This window comes from Helobdella robusta, assembly GCF_000326865.2.
Source record: "Helobdella robusta unplaced genomic scaffold HELROscaffold_105, whole genome shotgun sequence".
Lineage (NCBI taxonomy): Eukaryota > Metazoa > Annelida > Clitellata > Rhynchobdellida > Glossiphoniidae > Helobdella > Helobdella robusta.
Window position 1 is genome coordinate 143,405 of NW_008703595.1, and position 20,508 is coordinate 163,912.

Sequence of the window (20,508 nt, forward strand, 5' to 3'; positions counted from 1 at the left end):
CTAATTAATTAATCAACCAATGATTTAATGAATGAATAGAATGAATCAATGAATAAATTAACTGAGGAATAATTTGAAAGATAGTGATAAAATGAATGAATGAATGAGAAAAATAAAAAAAAGAAACTAAATCATACTTCAAAAACCGTAGTTGTTTTTATCTTCGAATTGTCATCGGAACGATCATCACGAGACCTCCATCTGAAACGTGCTGATGCCCACCACAGCCCACCTCTCATCATTCTGTAGACATTTTTTTAATAGCGTATTAGTAAATCAAGGAACAAAGGAACGATCGAATAAATGATTAACTGAATGATTGAATAATTGGTTGAATGAATGAGTGAATGAATTAATTAATTAATAAATCAATGATTCAATTAATGAATAGAATGAATTAACGAATCAATTAATAGAAGAATAATTTAAAAGGTTGAGTGATAAAATGAACGAATGAGAAAAATAAAAAACGAAACTAAAACTTACTTCAAAAATCGTCGTTACTGTACTTTCCATTGCACCGACCATCACCATCTGGTCGGCACACAAAATACCATCCGAACTTCAGAGTATCAGTCGAACAGCCAACGAGCTGATTCTTCCTACACTACCATCATCATATGTAAATCATCATGAGACCACCATCTAAAACGTGCTGACTCCCACCACTGCCCACCTCTCATCATTCTGTAAACAAAATTTTTTTATTTGCGTGGTAGTAAATGAATGTTAGAATCTTAGAAGCAAAAAAAATTAAATTATAAAATGAAAATAATGTCAAATAAATAAAATTTCAAAATAATAAAGCAAGTAAAATGTAAAAAAACTTACCGTCGTCCATTCGACAAAGGCAGAATGTTGAATGCGGTCCGGTTCCTACGTTGTCCTCCATAACTGGTGCCAGTCCTCGAGATTGTTGTTGAAACACAGCCCGTGTTGATGGAGAAAGATAAAGAGTAGATTCTCATCAGAAAGCTTAGCGGTGCCTGCATCTCAAATTGCTTAATAAAAATAATCCTATCTACCTATTCAATTACCTTAACTAATCTATATTAAATTGTTAATGGTACGATAGTCGAAAGTCCCCCTTCATTCTTCCTCCTTGCACAGAGGTTCACCGACAGCCAGGGCACGGGATAGAAAACCATTGCCGTGCGGATAGTAGACTATTGCCGTGCGGATAGTAAACCATTTGCCGTCCGAAAGCCGTGCGGGTAGTAGACTATGGCCGTGCCGCATGGTAAATCATTACCGTGCAGATAGTAAACCATTGCCATCCGGATAGTAAACTATTGCCGGTACACCACTGGCCACCAAGGCTTACCTCTGACAATAGACTTCGAAATTCAGAGTCTATCGGCTATCGTACCCTCAACTTACCTATTCATTACAATTAAGCCCTAGCTTACCTAAAATTACAAAAAAACTCAAGAGCCCAATTCATTTAACAATCGGCACCCACCCCACCACCTACGTAATGCCTTGGGCTCCAACTTAGTAATAATATAAAACTTAAACCCTAAATCTATTAATGAGTGTGTGTTACAACGTAGCCTTAACTTACCTATTCATTACATTATGGCCCTAGCTTACCTAAAATTACAAAACTCAAGAGCCCAATTCATTGGCCTTTCGGCACCCACCCGATATATGATGTGAAACAAAACAAAAAAAAACACAAAACCAAAATCACACCACCAAGTAGAATAAAAGAATAGGAGTCCCTAACCTACCTATGTAACTAAATACCTTATGCCCTAGCCTACCTATATAATAAATTAATCTTTACCTCACCTACCTACGCTTCATTAACTTAACTCAAGACTCATGAAGAAAGAGAAAAAGGAGTAAAACAGAACATAAAATACTACCACACAAACAAACATGATGTATGTATGTATGTATGAGCAACCGTTAAAGAACCCACCTAAAATTAAAAAAATACCACCTACAAACATTCAAACCACCTACAAACATGCAAACTCTATATAACTCTATATAATAAAATAAATAAAAAAATTTTTAAAATAAAATAAATGAGATCAGACAGACTGCTTCAAGCGAGGCAGAATGCTGATCTGATTTTCATGTTGTCTCAGCTCCTCTATTTATACTCGTTTCAACCATACATTCTCATCATTTCAATCATTCGCATCAGTAAAAAAACTTGTTTAATGTATATACTGCACTATTATACAGTCTTAACCACAATGCTAAATTAAAGTCATCGAACGAACGCCTACGAAACTTTCTGGTTGGCTGGTTGAATCTGCTATATTGCTTTTCATATAAACATATAATCTAATATAATATAATTTAATTATTTGTATACATGGAGTCCAGTCACTTTAGATATATATAATAAAAATTCATTATAAAAGCAACAGTAATCAGTGCTATATATGTAAGCACGCAGTTCAAATTTTTCGGGGAGAATTCAAAATAGTTTGAGACCACACCTTGCTTAACATCCGATTCCAAGCCGAGCCAAGCCAAGCTGAGCCAATATGCATAGATTTATAAGCGCTTTTATGTTAATATTTTGCTCGCTATATTTATATAATTTATAAATTCATTATAAAAAACAACAGTAGCCATTACTATATATGTACGCACGCAGTTCAAATTTTTCGGGGAGAATTCAAAATAGTTTGAGACCACACCTTGCTTAACATCCGATTCCAAGCCGAGCCAAGCCAAGCTGACCCAATATGCATAGATTTATAAGCGCTTTTATGTTAAAATTTTGCTCGCTATATTTATATATTTTATAAATTCATTATAAAAACAACAGTAATCATTGCTATATATGTACGCACGCAGTTCAAATTTTTCTGGGAGAATTCAAAATAGTTTAAGACCACACCTTGCTTAACATCCGATTCCAAGCCGAGCCAAGCCAAGCTGAGCCAATATGCATAGATTTATAAGCGCTTTTATATTAAAATATTGCTCGCTTTTTAAACGAATATCCCAATATAACAAATTCTCCATCCTTTTTTAACTTTCTTTGATGCTTTTTAATCAGTCAGGTCACAAAAATCATTATCGATATCGCAATGAAATCAATTTGAAATTTTTTTTTAATTATTGATAAAATTTTTAAATTGTTGATAAAAATAACTAGTATATATAGTGTAGTAAAACGTTTAAAATTTTCTGAGAGAATTCAAAATAATTTGAGACTACACCATAACACAATTGTACAATTTGAATGTGAAAATACAACATTATAAATGTATTATAACTACGTGTATATATCTATCTATTTCTTTATTTAGTTCTGCCTGTGTATATTTTGTCAAATTTATTTGATAGGAATTGAATATAACCTTTTTACCGGCTGATTAACTACCATGCAGTAAAATAACTACTGTTGACACCATTTCCTCCAACGATTTCGCAACGAATTGCCCATACCATATAATTAGAAAAAACCCTTTCAATCAATGTTTAAATTTTTATATTGTCATTTATTCTTTCGTTTTTGTTTCTGTACTAATTTTCGTATCAGATACAATAATTTAGTTTTTAAGTAAATTTTCATTTTCGTAGCTATACACAAACATGCCTACCTGTTGCATTAAAAATTGCATTAATAATAAATAGAAATGAGAAAATTTCTGATGCATCTTTTCACAGGTTTATTTTCAAATTAAATTCACACTAAAATAAATGTAACAATATCCCTATACTCATTGAATAGAACTATTTTGTTTTACAATTACATATACTTTATTTTATAGACTATTATAATTTATAATGCTATCATGGATTACCATTTTATTATTAATAAAAGCAATACTTAAGAAATGCACAAGTTTCTGTAACAGTTATAAAATTTCAGATTTCCTCAAAATGTAAAAATGCAAAACGATTGGATTAAGTGCATCAGACAGGAAATGAATGATTTCAAATGGCTTCCATCAAAAAATGCAAGAATATGCAGTGACCATTTCTGTAATAAAGATTATAAGGGTTAAGATAGAGAAAGGAAGGTAATGTTGAAGAAAGCATTCCCATGTTTTCAAGTTAGTTATATTTATGTCATCAGTTACACAAGGAAGCAACTCACATCATCATTGTACATTGCAACATTCTTATCTATACAAAAAATATAAAATGCATTCAACAATATTCCATGTATTTTATTTAAACCCTGCTTAGGACTGGGATCATCATCATCATACCAATCACCATTACAAGTAGAGTCAATTTTATATTAATGCTTAACAAGTTAACTAAATTGGCATAATCAAGTTTTTATATGAAATACACATCAAGTATTTAATGTAACAAATAAATTAACAGAAAAATTTCTGGAAAAGTTTAAAAAAGTTATAACATATGACTCTGATCAAAAATCATTCGCGTTAACACTGCATTTGTATGGGCATAAGGCATATGATTATCTTTGGACAAATGGCTTACATCTTCCTCACACTAGGACATTAAGAAAGTAATCTTGTCATACCTGTTCAATAATTTTAATAAGATTGTTTTAAATAACTATTCTCAATGTCATTTTATTAACACTACATTAAAAGGTGGCTACAAAACATTGATGGTATGCCTGGGGTGATTTCTACAAACCTTATTGACTAATGGGGATGGGGATCCTTTGGAACTGTAGGATCATGACATTCAATGTAGTCATGGATTGAGAAATCAATCCATGATATATTTGATAACAAACATTTATTATAATATAAGAATGAAATGAAAAAAAGATGTAAGGTGTAAGGCAAAATCTTACTGGAACTATTATTTTTAGCAATTTATGATTTATTTTTTTATTTATGACTTTATCCATTTTCAATGATACCGATATTTTTAATTATTATTACCCAAATTATACTCATGCCTATATAAATTAATTTGATTGTAGATATTTCTATGCTTAATTATTTTATTTACTTGCCATAGGTATGCACAGCATTTAATAAATTAATAATAATAATTAATAACACAACATTCTAAGTGCATAAAATATAATAAATTAAAAGTACAATTTTTACAAACCTCATTGGTTATGGTGATGGGGATTCTTTAAAACTGAATGATCATGATCTAACAAGTCACGGATTGATGAATCACTGGAATCACACATTATCTTTAATAAATTTAATAGTAACAACATGTACTACAATTTAAGAATAAGGAATATTTTGTAAAACATTAAGATTAAATAAAAAAAAATTTAGTTTGAATCACTCATAATTAATAAATTTTAATTAAATTGCAAGTTAGCTTGCGGAGTTTGAAGCTTGAATTGAACAAATTACAAAATTGTTTATTTTATAAAATTGATTGATAAGTTGTTTAATATATTTATTTAATTTAGTATATTTTTTATTCCCAGACCTAAGCATTGTAAATAAAAATTTTAAAACCAATCAAGCAATAGAATTTAGGATCTTAGGAACAAGTGCTGTTAGTCATTAGTAGTAGTAGTATGTAGTAGTGTAGTGGTTGGTAGTTTCTAGTAGTCTAATCTGTTAATTTTCGTTAGTGTTATCTGTTATTTATTTCAATTAGTAATTAGAATCAGTAGAGTTTAGTTTTAGTTTAATTATTAGAGTTTTGTAATTTAATTACTAATTAGTCGTCGCTTAGTATTGTCGGTGGTTCACAAAAAATTTTTTTTATTTAAAATGCAAAAAGATACTTAACCGTCATACAGCAATATCTATCCTAAAACAGCATCTAGTATCAGCTTTTAAAACATTTTGAAATTTTAAATAAAAGCATTATTCCGAAATTAGTAAATATGCGATCGTAACTTTTGACTTGGGCGATAAAAAATCACCCTCCAATTTCCCTCCGGAAGTAAGCTCCTTGTTCGACCGTCAAAAATGAGCGAAGGCCGTTATATTTATTCTAATTATATGCCTAAGCCTATATACTATTTATTACGAATAATCTAACGTATATATAAAATTAAAAGTGTATAAAGGTTTGGCAGCATTACTTTTATAACATTTAAATTAATTAATATCCCTACATAATATTTTTGATAGTTTGAAATCAATATATTTGGTGAAGAATAAACCAAAAATTATACCAAAGAACTTTTAAAACGTATAAATCAGACAAGACTTTTTATTCATTGAAATGGCAGCCTCCAATAAAAGTGACATGGGGCCGGTTTTGAAAAATTGCGAAGACTTTGCTCTGTTTCAAGCAAGTGAATCTCATTTTATTCTTTGTTTCATTGATTTTTACTGTTTCGTCTGTTTTAAAAATAATTTTTTTTTCTCTACATTTAACTTTTTTGATTTAATTCATATGAGTTTACTTTTCACTCAAATTCAACTTTAACACTGCTTACCATTGCATTGATTACCCATTACTGCATTACTTACACTTACAGCATTGCCACACCTGATTTTGACAAATAGTTATAATTATTAAATTATTTAAATGCTGTGTATTTAGCTATTAATATATATCGTATAATAATAATAATCTGGCATAGTTATTAGTAGTTGTAGGAGACAAATACCAATAGTTTTAATTTTAAATAACTCCAACAAATGTCAATGATGAATGAATAATCTCTGTTTTATATTTATTGGAAATTTCAGCAGACAAATATGGTAATCAAATGTTTTTCATTTATGGTGTGCTGACTTGGTCAGACCGAAACTAAACACTCTGAGAAACAAATTGTAGTATCTGAAATATAAAATAAAATCCCTTTTTTTATTTTTCTTTTAAATTCATTTTATTCTTGACCTAAAATTCTTTAGTACCACTTAAAGTTTAGGTAGAACTAAAGAATTTTAAGTCTTAAACTTGACCAAACAGTATTGATATGAAATAAATATGTATTCAAATTGCAGGAAACATTAAAAAATCTTAGGCTAATTGATGACCGGGTAGTGAGCAAACTCAACTGCTCACTTGTTACAGATTCCTTCCAGAACAAAGTCGATCCCAAAAATGCCTGCAAAGAATTTTACAATGAAGTCTTTTTCACATTTATGTTATTTCACTTTTATTCATTTAATGATGTGCTTCCATGACATATTTTCCTTCGTGCCAATATAACATTTTTTTTTATTCAAAATCACTGTTGTATTATTATAGGTTTGTGATAAGTCAAAACAATGTTCTAATTTCAGAGAAAATCTACTAAATTATTTTCTAGTTATTTCATTTACGAAAATCAGCAGTTTTATCATAAAATTAAATCAACTATTAAATTATAGTCTTAAATTAATAAAATTTTAATTCCCAAAATGTTTCTGTTTCAATTCTCTCACAATACATTAAGTTCAAATTGTTCAGAAAGTCGAAAAGATCAATAACAGATTAATCATCAATAATGATTAATGTCATCTTAACCACTCTCTTTGAATTTACAATTTTACATGATTTCTGTCCAAAAGTTTGTTATTGAATTTCTCAAATTTAAGGTCTTTTTTGTCAGCATTATTCTATAGCTAGTGGCATTTTCTCACTTTCTCTACTTCATGTTTTTAGCTATTAGAAGCTCACAGAAGTCGGGATCAGTTGATCAAATCATGTGTTAAGGACGTTTCCTCCAAAGTTCACCACCTGCAAAACCTCAAATCAAAAAACGGAGGTGACATTGATTCAAAAATTTTGCCTGTTTTAAGGAAGGAACAAAAATTGGTTAGTTTAAACTTCTTATAGTTTGTTACTGCAGTTGTAACTATTAAGATTCTTGCTTAGAAGCAATTTTAGCTGTTCCTTTAAACTTTTAATGTTTAATTTCTGACACATATACCCTCAACATTGTATTTAAATACAACCTTCATTTTGTTTGTTGTGACAACCCAGTTGACTACTTAATTTTGACTCTAATTTTTGCACTCTAGTTAAGGCAGATGCAGCAGGAGCTAAACATCGAGGAGATCATTCAAGATCAAAGTTTGAAGGTTAATGTTTTTAAATGTCGCTGTTTGAAACGTTTATAAAGTTTCTACGGTGTCATACAAACACTCCTATCATCAATCTTAAATGTAAAGTTTATGATTCATTTTCTAACGGTTATAAATGAAAAATGTCATTGCAGTGCACTCAATTCACAATTCAGAAACCATCATCCATTAATGATGTGGTTAATTCAGGATTGCTTCAAGACTGCCTCCTTTTCAATAATTCATTAGCCTAATCAATCATGCATAATTTACTCGCAGATATTCAAAGAGCGATGTAGACTGTTGTACACACCACCAGAACTGCAAGAAAAGATCACATCTTGATAGTTTCAAACTTTTTACATCGTCAATATTTTTATAGCATCGCGTAATTTGTTTTCTTGCTAGCGTTGTTCATCGGATTTGTTATCCACTTGTTATCATATTCATCAATTCGGATTGTGATTACATTATCAAAATGCACTTCATAATTTTAAAAATCCTTGAATAAGAAAACATATTTGTCGTGTTATAAAAGGCCTGCAAATTAAATAATGCAAGAAAGATTATTTTGTAAGCGTTTTACTAAGACCTATTCTTAATTCTGATTTAAGCATAAATTTTGAACTTGCGTGGAAGAACTAAATAGGATCTGTCAGATTTTTAATTTTATTTTTAGCTGAGAAAAGCACCAGAGAAGATATTTTGAACAGTTGATATAAACTCCAGAGTCTGAAGAACATTTGCTTGATTGTTTCTTCACCACAATACATACTATTAAAGCTTTTTTCATACAAGCACAATTTTCATGTGCTTTTCAGATCAAAACAAATTCAAAATAAAACAAAAATGGAAAATTTTTCAGGGTTCAACTAAAAATAATTTGACCTAATTCAAAAACATAATGAGTATGATCAACATTGGCTGTAATTATCAATAACAACGGTTTTATTTCACATGGAAAACTTTTGAAAGCTACAAGCCAACGAGATGATAAACAAAAATTCTCCTAAAACTGGAGGACAATTTTGCTGAAAAACAGATGAAGTTATAAATATGAATAACAAACAACAATCTACTAACAATTTTCTACCAAATACATTTGAATAACTACAAAATTTGTCATAAAGTACAAATAATATGACATTAATATACCTGTAAATGAACTCTCAAACTACGGCTACTACATAGAGAGTGAATGGAAAGTTACAAAAGCCTAGATATATGCATATATACATATCAATGCTTGTGATGATTGCGGGTACCCATACACAGTGCTTATCAGTAAATGTGACGTTACAGTGTTAGTTATGCCCAGTTAGTTTAGTACAACAGATGAATTGCCAAGGTGTTTCTACAGATATTTTTATAATGAATAATCTGTGGATTGTGAGTTATGTGGGATACAATAGATGCTACAACACTGGAAAGAAATGTATAAACAAGCTGAACACAGCCTTAACGAGCTGAATACAGCTTTACATAATTATATATATATATATATATCCATATATATTAATATATATATATATATATATATACAACAAAATTGTTTGGCAAGCACCAACACTCATGTAATGACATAATTTGTAATTTGAAGTAGAATAAAATTCAATAGCAGTGCATACGAAAGGATGTTACACTGACAAATTAATCATTGGATCACCTGATCGAGATCAACAACATCAACAATTACAATGATGACCTATATTCACAATTTTTATAAACTAGCTAACAGCAGAATGGTTACGACCAACCAGCATCATTGTTCTTTTTTTAAATAGTTACTACACAACGTGGACAGACCAATCAGCAGCCTTAATAAATTAGCTGACCAATTAGCATTTAATTCTGAACGGGATTCTTCAATAGAAACTCCTCCCCCTTCTTGATGTTCTTCTGAAGTTCGGGTATGGCATTCTTTACCAGACCTATCTCAAATTCGCTCAACTTGCCCAGGCCCAGGTTTTTTTCGACGCCATTTTTCTGTTCAATTAAATAAATAATGTTTAATTAACTAGGGACAAATGAAAAAATTGAAGTTAAACTGTAAAAATTTTTAAAAGAGAGAATAACAAAAATAATAGATAAGATAATAATAATAATTGCAATTAAAACAACAGAAAAAACAAACCCCAAGCAGCAGGGGTGTAGAGAAATATTTGGCTTCAGTTTCTTCGGACGCAACGAATGCACATTCAACGACTCCATCCTCACCTGACAGAGCTTGTAAAAGGGATGTCACAAATTTGTCTGCAGCAAACGCCATTGATAAGGTGGCAGATCCCTGGATGTTGTTGGTGGTGTTGCTCAGATGATAGGGTTACAAATTATAATGACAAGATGGTGATGAGAATGATTAAGTGATGACTATATGATTAAGTTATTAACAGTGTAGAAGATGAATATGAAAAAAATTTAGGAGCTAAACAAAGCCTAGATGATGGTATTATTTACTTCTTTATAAATTTCAAACATTTTAATCTATAATTTGAAAGTTTAACGAGATCTCAATTGAAGCCGGTCGTACTCACAGCGCCTGCTTTGGCCTCGACAACTTCAGTGCCTGCATTCTGAATTCTCGTCGTAATGGCTGCTCTCTCCTCCTGTAAGTGCATTTGTGAATGTGATTGACAGTCACCATTAGTAATAAATAAATAGATAAATAAATAAATAAATAAACTATCTCTCAACTGAAAACTCTTGAAAAGAGAGCACAATATGAGAAAAAGAGAACAAAAACAGGACACAAATCCTCATCATCTTTCAAATAGCAACACTTTATACAAATCGTCATCATCTCATGCAGATGTAATACAAACCAAACACACACACCACACACACACACACACCACACATCAAACAACATTTTAAGATAAGCAAGCAGGAAAGTACCTGTGGAAAGCTGACAGGAGGATTGCATTGTGAGATGAGAGGGATGATCGTGATGCCCGAGTGACCTCCAACAACTGGACAATTGAAGTGGGCAACATCCAAACCCTGGTTAGTTAAGTTATTTACTACAAATTGGATTGTATCGGTATATGTATTGGTTATTGTCTATGCCCAAAATGTTGTTGTGTGTGTATAAATAGTATATGAAATTGAAATAAAGCTATGTTTTGAAATATGATATGCTTAAAAATGTATAAATCAAAAGCAGTATGCTTGCTACATGTATAAACCTTGGCCTGTGCAATGAATGTGTTGGCCCTGACAATGTCCAGCGTGGTCACACCAAATATTCTTCTTGGGTCAAACACACCGTGGGCCTTGAAGACCTCACACGTGATTGGAACTGTGGAGTTGACCTGCGTGGTTGGTTGGTCGGTGGCATATTTATTCAATCTCTAATATTGATAGCTCCAAATAATGGAACAAAACATTTTCAATGGAACAAATATGTTTCAATAACAAATCTGACAGAAACAATTTGAATATAAATATTATTAGAGGAGGCAAACAAATAAAATACTCACTGGATTAGCAATGACACAGATCATAGCCTTGGGGCAGTACTTGGCACATGCATTGGCCAGGTCTCTAACAATGGAGGCATTTGTGTTGAAGAGGTCATCTCTGGTCATACCTGGGTGACGTGGATGGTATGCAGAGGTTAAAGGTTAATTATAAGAATATATTACAATATGCATTGGAATGCTATGTGAATATAAATATTATTAGAGGAGTATAGTAGTATAGTACTGCAGTATAGTACTGTAAATGTATTATTATACAACACAAAGTGATACAATCCAACACAATGAAATAAAATACAATACAATACAGTACAGTACAATATGCTACAATTAAATACAAACAAAACAATACAATGCAATACAACAGAATACAATGCAAAACAATGCAATAAAAGTCAGAGGAAAAATATCCGACTCTAGACCCTCAAAAAATCTGACGCTAACTCTCGTTTTTAGGTTCTGAATTCCAGAAAAATTTTAAACTTTTTCATCATAATTTCATCTTATTTTTATTACTAAATAAAAAATACTTTAAAAAACACTTAAAATCAGTAGGTGTAATTGTTTCTCTTAGTATAATTACTTAATTTTTATGGTTTAAAACATACTGAAAAAAATAATTAACTTCTGCATCATAATTTCATCTTATTATTACTACAAAATGAAAAATACTTCAAAACACTTAAAATCAATCAATGTAATTGTTTTACTTACTAAAATAACTTTATTTTTATGTTTTATGACATACAGAAAGAAATTTATGTGATTTTATTCCTATAATTAGCATTTATTTACAATATTAAAAATGATTGCTCATCACTAAATATAATTTATCCTCTAAAAAACACAATCTTAAAAAAAATTTTCAGAAAAAAATAAAATTAAAAAAAAAAACATATTCTAGAGTCAAATAAAACAATAGAACAGAATATTGAAAAAAATAGAAAAACAAATAACTGAATAGAAGAAAATTAAATAAAAATTATGGAAGAGCAAAATATGTTCACACCAGGTTTCCTCGGCACTCCAGCAGGAATAGTGACAACATCACAGCCAGTGAGAGCATCCTTCAACTGCTCCGGTCCCATGTGACCAGTGACGACGGCATTCGTCGAGCAGTGACTCAGATCGGCAGCTACCCCGGGTGTGTGCACAATATCATAGAGGGCCAGTTGAGTGATGTGGGGGTTCAATTTCAAAAGGAGGGAGAAGGGCTGTCCAATGCCTCCACTGGCTCCTAACACTGCTACCTTTGCATTGTTCTGCGTGTATGGAATGTAAATCAAAGAAATTCAACTTAGTTACAAATTAAAAATAAAACCGAAGAGCTGTATTTTAAATTGGAGACCACCATATAAATCAGTCATAACAGAACATTGACAAATAAAAATGATAATAAGAAAGAATGCAAGTGTCAGAAATTTTAATAACCCATTAAATATAATTCATCAAAGAGCACATAATACAATGTTGTGGCAAGTTAATAATCAAATATTGCTTTGAAGAACTGTCATGATTCAAATTAAAAAAATCAATTTTAAAATATTGCACAAAAAATTATAAATAAGATACCTACCTATCAACTATATTATAATATAATAATTATATTAATATAATACTATAATATACTTATATAAAAAATATATTACAGTACAGAAATTTATGTTCAACTCAGATAATTTGACAAGTGTTTAAAATTCAAAAATTACTACAACTACTTATTAAATTATTACAATACTTCTACCACTAATTAGAATTACTCCAACACTTTCTACTAAAATCTTTTTTATGTATAATTTTTATATAATCTTTTTAATTTAATATTATAATCAATCAATCAATCTTCGTTTAGTGTCCAGAGACCCAGTTTCCCGAGGTAGGACATTAGAAATAATTTGGGAAAAGTTTTTACATCCGGACACCCATCCTGACGACAACCACCAGTTATAAGCAGTGGGCCTTACCTTTTGCTCAAAAGCACGCAAGGCAGCGTGAATGCAGTTTTATGTCATGCCCAGGACCATAATTTAATATTATAAATAAATTAAATATGTATAGATTATAAGATTATATAACTTTTGTAATAAAAATACATTGTATTTTGTATAATACAAAGATTACATTGAAATAGAAATTAGATTAGTTTTTTAAAGTGACTATTATTATGTAGACAATATTATCATGTATGGTATGGTAAAGATGTCAACTAGCTTGTTGAGATGAGAATAAAAATTTATTAAAGATGGCTAAAACAACAACTAAATAAAACAGGTTTGCATTTGTAAAGTAAAGTAAATAAAAAAAACAAACATCCAGCTTTACATTTTCTAACCTGATTAAAGATTAAAAAACAAACTTCATTTATGATTAAAATAAGTGCAGGCTTCACTTTTTCTAGAAGTTTATTTAGAATAAAAAGAGAAACACAAACAGCTATGACAAAATAATGATCTGCTTAAAAAAGCCTAACAAAGACGAAAGACGCTCCTGAAAACAGGAAAAAGAAACGAATGCAAAAAACAAAATAAAATGTCCTCTTTTTTCTTCCTATTCCATTCTAATTATAATGATTTGTAAACATCCAGCCTTTGTCCTTGAAAACGACATTCATTCTAAATAAATAAAAAAACTAACGGCAGATGAAAAGCTGAAATTTTTGCCTAACTTCAGAAACTGCCCGGAAATTTGTCTTCTTGCAAACGAAAACATGACTTTAATGGCGGATATTTCGCGAAATTATGAGCACTACAGAACAGACTTGTACGTGAGCGGTGTCCTGTTCAGAAATCCAACCATAGAAATCTTAAACATTATTATAAATATTTTTATTATTAGATTCATGGATTTATGCAAACATTTTCAATTTTGATTTGATTCACTTTAAAATGTTTAAAATCATTCATTAAAATATACTCAATAAACGTTGTATTCGGTGTACAACCCCAGAAAATACTCATTGTCAATAAAGGCGCTCCAACATCATCATATTCACCATGTATAGAGTTATTAGTTAGTATTATATTATATATGTATATATATATATGTATGTATATATATATATATATATATATATATAGAGAGAGAGAGAGAGAGAGAGGTTAGAGACTGTCATATATATGTATATATATATATATATATATATATATACACACACTACCATATGTACAGAATATATACCTGTATATATCTATAACTATTGTCAATTCGGTCACCGAGTTAATATAAAAATTGTGCTTCATAATAGAACTTGAACGTGAACAGTCCGCGGAAGGACTTGAGTCATAAAACTTTCATTACATGGCTCTTGTGGGTCCTACGCACATAAATTTGAAATTGTTCGGTTAAACGTAAAAACTTGCATTTGAAATAATTTTGTTTTTGAAAAGAGCAAATTAGAAAATAGCTGTTTGTTACTTTAAAATAAAATGAGAGTAGGTATATCTAAAACGATATCCGCAAATATTGAAATATAAAAAATTTCATTTAATAGCATTCATAACATCTTCATAGAAATAGGAAACTCTGGTAAAGACGCCGAGTGCACATGCTTCGTCTGAGGCTGGAAGACCAAGGCTAACAATTCCCATCTGCGTCCAATAGAATTGAGAGTTTCGGCACACCAAGGGACCTCCACTATCCATCTGTTTTTGTAGAAATGAAGGTATATATATATATATATATATATATATATATATATATATATATATATATATATATATATATTATATATATATATATATATATATATATGTGTGTGTGTGTGTGTGTGTGTGTGTGTGTGTGTGTGTGTGTGTGTGTGTGTGTGTGTGTGTGTGTGTGTGTGTGTGTGTGTGTGTGTAATTAGAATATATATAGAAAAAAAGTGCAGAGTTTGAACAAATGAAAAATTTACAATTATTTTTACATGAACTATATCGTGGCCAGGTTCAAATATTTAGATCTTTGAGAAGAGTTTAGAAAGGTGGAAAATAGTTTAGTTATAAAAAAAGCAATGGATGAATAGACAGTGTTTTCTACACTGCTTGTTGCATAAAGACAAAAAGAGATCGATGGAGTGTTACAGAAAGTCGCTGAAGGCAAATTAGCTGAAGGCAGAAAGTGGGAAACAAACTTGCAAAAAAATGAATAAATTATATCACAGAAGAAACTAAAATGAAAAATTAAACCTCGAGACTAATGGACGCCGAAGACAGAAATAAGTTTTGAAAGTTGCCAAAAATGGGACGTATCAACCTTAGCTTATAAAAGATTAAAGAAGATTAAAGAACTTGATTGAATTTTTTGATTGGTATCTGATGGAGCCAACCTGTTGAGAACATAAAATATAATCACCCTTGAAAAAGTTCTCAATAGTAAAAACAGATTAACTAAGTTATCATCATAACTCCTATCTGACTGTTCTCTTTTAATTAGTAGTTAAAAAATCAATTATATGTAATGAAAAAAAAATATAACCTTTATTTAGAAAATAATTTACCTTGCAGGGGTTTGTCCCCTTAAACGGCGGAGTTACGGAAGCGCAAAGTTGATTCGCGTAAGAAATCGCATCCTCATACTCGACTTTCCTGGATAAGTCCAGTTCATCATAGTTAACATTGCATTCTTCATTGGTCAGTATGTTCATTTTGCCTTCCATCAATAATATGCTCGAAAATGGATGAGCTGAAGAAAGAAACGTAAGTGCTATTGGCAAATGTTAGAAATTTCTAAATAAAAATTTGACATGCTACGCTGATTAAAAAAGTTAGTTTAAATGAAATTGTCGATACAAATGATTGAAAATTTTCAATTTGAACATGCATGATTTGTGGCTGTGATGTATAATGCATTGAAAGAATATAAACATGCTTGGATCAATCTGACCATGTCCAGTGACCACACAAACGTCATAAGCTCCCATGGTGTAGGAGTCAGCCAGACAGATCGGTTGGACTGACTTGTTGAGTCAGAGGTTCACTCAACTTCAGTAAAACTTATTTGTGCCGACCAGAACTACAATTTTGCTACGGTTCGATGCTAACGTGCTATCTGGTCCGGATGGCATTCTGTTTATTTTTAAGAGGTCAAATTTTATTTTTCTAAAATATTACATATTCTACTAAAACATTAACACATTTTAAAACATAAAAATTTTTTTGAAAAAAAGGGCCTTGCCCAGTTGTGAGACTAAACCTGTAGAAAAGATGTAACCCGACGTTGCAGTGACCGGGCTCGTATGTAAAGAGATTCTCACCTTTTAAAAGCAGCCTATGTGATGCATTGATTCGCGTGTATACTGTTCGTACAGACACGCACACACAGTATAGTATGTTTGTTGCTGACTCCTCCGAGGAATAAATAATGAGGAGAGAGTTTTCAACAAAAAATAATTACTTTATGCAGTGAGCAGCCGTCAAAATCCACCGGTCACTGACGATGCTGCCACCACAACGTCCTTCTATGTCATCATCAATGGCGTACACTTGGGCGTGCCACGGCCAGCCTGATAACTTCGCTATCTTTCCGTTCTTTATGTAAGAATCTTTCAAGTCGTAAGAACCGTCTCTCTTGCCGCAAGCTGTATGGGCGTTTGTGTTTTATCGACTATTTTTAAATTTTATTTGAACCAATTTCTCATCTTAGTATTATTTAAAAAGTTAACAGGTTGTTTTTGATGTATGTTTTTTTTAGGTCGAAATCATGTATTTAAATATTTATAAAAATTTAATATTTTCTATGATGTCTGTGCAGTTGTATGTGATGTTTTCATGTGCGTATCTTTGTGCGCGCGCGTGTGTGTGCGTGTTTGCTCAACAGAATATTACTGCATCACACATCTTATCTAACCTTCATGATCACAACTCACTGCAATGTACTGACCACTTGTGCAGTTAGACCTAAATTACGACAAGAGGAAAGAAATTAAGAGTTGATACGATGAAAAATAAAATATCAGTTGTGTGACATGAAGGAAATGTAAAAAACGTACGTTGGTTTGAAGTTGGACATGAAAAGACTTGCGCCAGACTTCACCTCATCAGTAATCCGCAGTGCGTATTCAACTCCAAACTTGCTTATGATTTTTGTATTGTTGCTTCCACTTCATGTTTTTTAAAATAATTTGAATTAATAAACACAAATTTTCAAACAATAAATATAAAATGATGACAAATATAATAAAATGAAAATAATTAGTTAGACCTGTATCCCATGTGCCTACAGACGCCGGTGCTATGTTCCTCCGTCCAGCCATCTGAACACATGATGTAACCAGGCTGTCTGTTGTAAATGCTGCTCAACAAACCTGACCCACCCTCCACATACACTAAGAGTTTGCAAGTGGCCAAGTATACATTATACAAATGTTACTAAAAAGAAATATTTCAAATTTATTTATACAACTCTTCTGGAAAATATAGTTTAAGATAAAAAATTCACTGCAATTTTGTTCATCGGAAGCGTCTGAACATTCTGAGACTCCATTGCATTGTGATTCCTTTCTTATGCACTTCCACTTCTTACATTGGAACTGATCCGGTCTGCATAGGTCTGAAATGAAAATATTTAAAAATTCCATGACACCCGACTACGTTTCAATTGTTATTTCATCAAAGGATATTATTATTATTACGGAAATTTATTTGCAGCGCTTTTTAATTGTTGAAACTCAAAAGTGCTACTGAATCATAGACAAATACGACGGACGTTCATTGTGCAAATAAATAAGTTTTAAGCTGACTTCGAAATTGTAAATATGGTAGGTAATGGTAGGTAATACAACTTTCTCGTTGTATTTATCAGCAGTAGCAACAACTCACACATGAATCTAAGCACAACAAATAGGTATTTAGCCAGTCACTGCAACTCTCAACTAGTCCCCTTACTTAGCTATTGGGCTATCTCACCGCCCAAATTCTAACTAAGACGTCGAGTATAGAAAAAAAAATGCGTCCAATTTTTTTCTCGTTGTTTAAATAAAAAAAAATCCAATTATAGAATATTCAATACCATCTAAATATATCGGCGTCCTTGTTTATTTGTTTATTTTATAGTTAAAGTTTTGAAGTTCTTAGCTGAAGAAGAAAACAGTTAACAAATAAAACTTCATCTCCATGTGAAACGTGACTGACTGCATCTGGACTTGTCTTCGTCATCGGCCTGTCGACAGTCGTTGATGCCATCGCAGAGCCAGCTCCAATGTATGCACTCACCACTCATCGCGCACTTGTATTGGAAGGGCAGGCAGGCTTTTGGTGAACATTTAGTTTTCATTTTATTTTAACTTTTTAAAAGTAAATTTTTTTACTGAATTTCTTTTTTGTAACCTTTACTTTTTTTAAACTTTTAAAACAGATTCATCGAATCATCATTTTAATTGACTCCTTTTAAATTTTCATTTTGACATAAGACTCGTTATAAATTTTCTTTTTCATTTTGAGACATAACTTACCAAAACGGCAGTTTTATAAATACCTAAATGAAGAAAAATTCAAAAAAATAAAATGAAATATCTGTCTGACAGCAGTGTCTTTCATCTGAATTATCCGGGCATTGCCTGATGTTATCGCAGATCTTATCTTTCATAAAGCAGATAGACTGATCGGCGCACCATGAATCATTCTCCGCTTTACATACGTCTTCATTGAATATATCTAAAATGGTAATAATAACAACAACAACAATGATAATAATAATAAGAAGAATGATAATAAAAATAATTTATGAGTCATACACAGCCCTGCATTAACCTTATTGTCTCATAAAGTTGAAAAACTTGCGGCTACAAAATTGGTCCCACAAATGTTCGGTGACATTCACACAAATATTATAACGTATCATCATTGCTATAATTGTTGTTGTTATTATTGTTGTTGTTATTAATTTTATTTCATTTGTGATAATGAAATGTAATATAATGTAATGTATTGTAATTTAATGTCATGTGATGTGTTGTAATGTAATGTAATGTGATGTAATGTGATGTAATGTGTTGTAATGATGCTTAGGTAATGCAGGGGCATTTCATTAGCATAATCCTTTTCCTATACTACGTATATGCACATTTTATATTATGAACATTTAATTACTACTAAATTACTTAATTTGAGGCACGCAGAGACGTATGAAATAGACAGAGTAGATAGATTTGGTGCTATGGTCCCAAGTTCATTTTTTATTTTTATCTTTATCCAAAATTTATTTTATAACCACTGAATTTAACCACGACTTACAATTCTCAACATTTAATTTTGTATTTTTTTCACAGAGAATTGATATAAAAATCTGGCTTTGGACACGTAAAAGGTTAAGATTTGCCATTTTTTTTTGCAATTTCGAAACCCCTGCATTACCTAAGCATCATTAAAACACATTATATTGCATTATATCACATTACATTACACTGCATCACATTAAATCACATTACATTACGATACATTTGATTTTTTAAAACTTGTTCTAATGGACTATAAATACTTTTATTTCATTATTCCTGAAAAATAAATTTACTCTACCAATTCTTAATTACTGTTTGATAAAAATGACATGGTTTTGAGTTGCGAATTAAATGTATGTAAATGTAACCACATTTATGTATTTATTTCATATCTATGATATTCAATATCTTTGTTATATGTTTGATCTTTGTTTGGGTTTCGATAAATGTGCTTCGATAAATGTGCTGCGATAAATGTGCTGCACCACGTGATTGACATATTTTATAATTTATTTGATTTATGAGTTTCGTATGAATAAGCCTGTAATTGATTACTGTTTTACAGGTATGTTTTCTTTAATTTATATCTCTGTATTATTTTATATTATTTGATTATATGACATTTAATTTGTTTGAATAAACTGTTTTACAGATTAATAAATCAGGTTTTATTTAGAAACAATCTTACAAATCAATTACAAGTTATATTCCAAAAAAAAAAAAAAAAAAAGAAGAGAAAGAAAGAAAGAAAGAGAAGATGTCTTCAGATAAGTTATTTTTTTATATTATAAAAAGAAACGATAATTTCGAATTGACGGCTTTGTCAGAAAATAAATTAGCGTGGTATAATTTGCCCGATGATTATAAAGATTTGGCTGAACATAAAGTTTTATGCTCAAAGCGAGTGATAAAAAATACAATTATGACAATAAAACCGATTAATGGT

The 20,508-nt window shown here is 30.8% G+C and overlaps 4 protein-coding genes across 4 annotated transcripts in view; 1 reads left to right on the plus strand and 3 right to left on the minus strand.

Moving 5' to 3' along the window:
- Positions 1-6,114: 6,114 nt before the first annotated feature.
- On the plus strand, positions 6,115-8,234 carry HELRODRAFT_183359 (hypothetical protein; the record flags this gene model as incomplete). Its single annotated transcript, XM_009012389.1, has 5 exons — positions 6,115-6,147; positions 6,846-6,971; positions 7,489-7,641; positions 7,848-7,907; positions 8,169-8,234. 5 exons carry the CDS (start codon positions 6,115-6,117, stop codon positions 8,232-8,234), a joined length of 438 nt encoding a protein of 145 aa, XP_009010637.1.
- Positions 8,235-8,627: 393 nt separating this feature from the next.
- On the minus strand, positions 8,628-14,133 carry HELRODRAFT_104724 (hypothetical protein). Its single transcript, XM_009012390.1, has 8 exons — positions 14,003-14,133; positions 12,378-12,630; positions 11,369-11,478; positions 11,075-11,200; positions 10,785-10,889; positions 10,424-10,495; positions 10,024-10,176; positions 8,628-9,875 (listed from the first exon to the last, which is right to left on the minus strand). Exons 1-8 carry the CDS (start codon positions 14,075-14,077, stop codon positions 9,735-9,737), a joined length of 1,035 nt encoding a protein of 344 aa, XP_009010638.1. The 5' UTR covers positions 14,078-14,133; the 3' UTR covers positions 8,628-9,734.
- Positions 14,134-16,737: 2,604 nt separating this feature from the next.
- Positions 16,738-17,610, minus strand: HELRODRAFT_183361 (hypothetical protein; the record flags this gene model as incomplete). Its single annotated transcript, XM_009012391.1, has 4 exons — positions 16,738-16,925; positions 17,195-17,244; positions 17,337-17,447; positions 17,549-17,610. The coding sequence occupies 4 exons, from the start codon at positions 17,608-17,610 to the stop codon at positions 16,738-16,740; spliced, it is 411 nt and encodes a 136-aa protein (XP_009010639.1).
- Positions 17,611-17,777: 167 nt separating this feature from the next.
- Positions 17,778-20,508, minus strand: part of HELRODRAFT_142808 (hypothetical protein) — a gene marked incomplete at both ends in the record, with an annotated part of 4,660 nt that continues 1,929 nt past the window's right edge. Inside the window, 3 exons of the mRNA XM_009012392.1 lie at positions 17,778-17,886; positions 18,474-18,594; positions 18,868-18,972. Of these exons, the coding sequence (XP_009010640.1) occupies positions 17,778-17,886; positions 18,474-18,594; positions 18,868-18,972 (335 nt within the window). The remainder of the gene's footprint in view (positions 17,887-18,473; positions 18,595-18,867; positions 18,973-20,508) is intronic.

Excerpts from the sequence above, each read along its gene's own strand:
- HELRODRAFT_104724 (XM_009012390.1), bottom strand. The coding sequence starts at position 14,077 with ATGTTTTCGTTTGCAAGAAGACAAATTTCCGGGCAGTTTCTGAAGTTA. Across the intron at positions 12,631-14,002 it reads ATTTCAGCTTTTCATCTGCC|AACAATGCAAAGGTAGCAGT; the intron begins GTTAGTTTTTTT and ends CCATACACGCAG. Across the intron at positions 11,201-11,368 it reads TCTGTGTCATTGCTAATCCA|GTCAACTCCACAGTTCCAAT; the intron begins GTGAGTATTTTA and ends CCAACCACGCAG.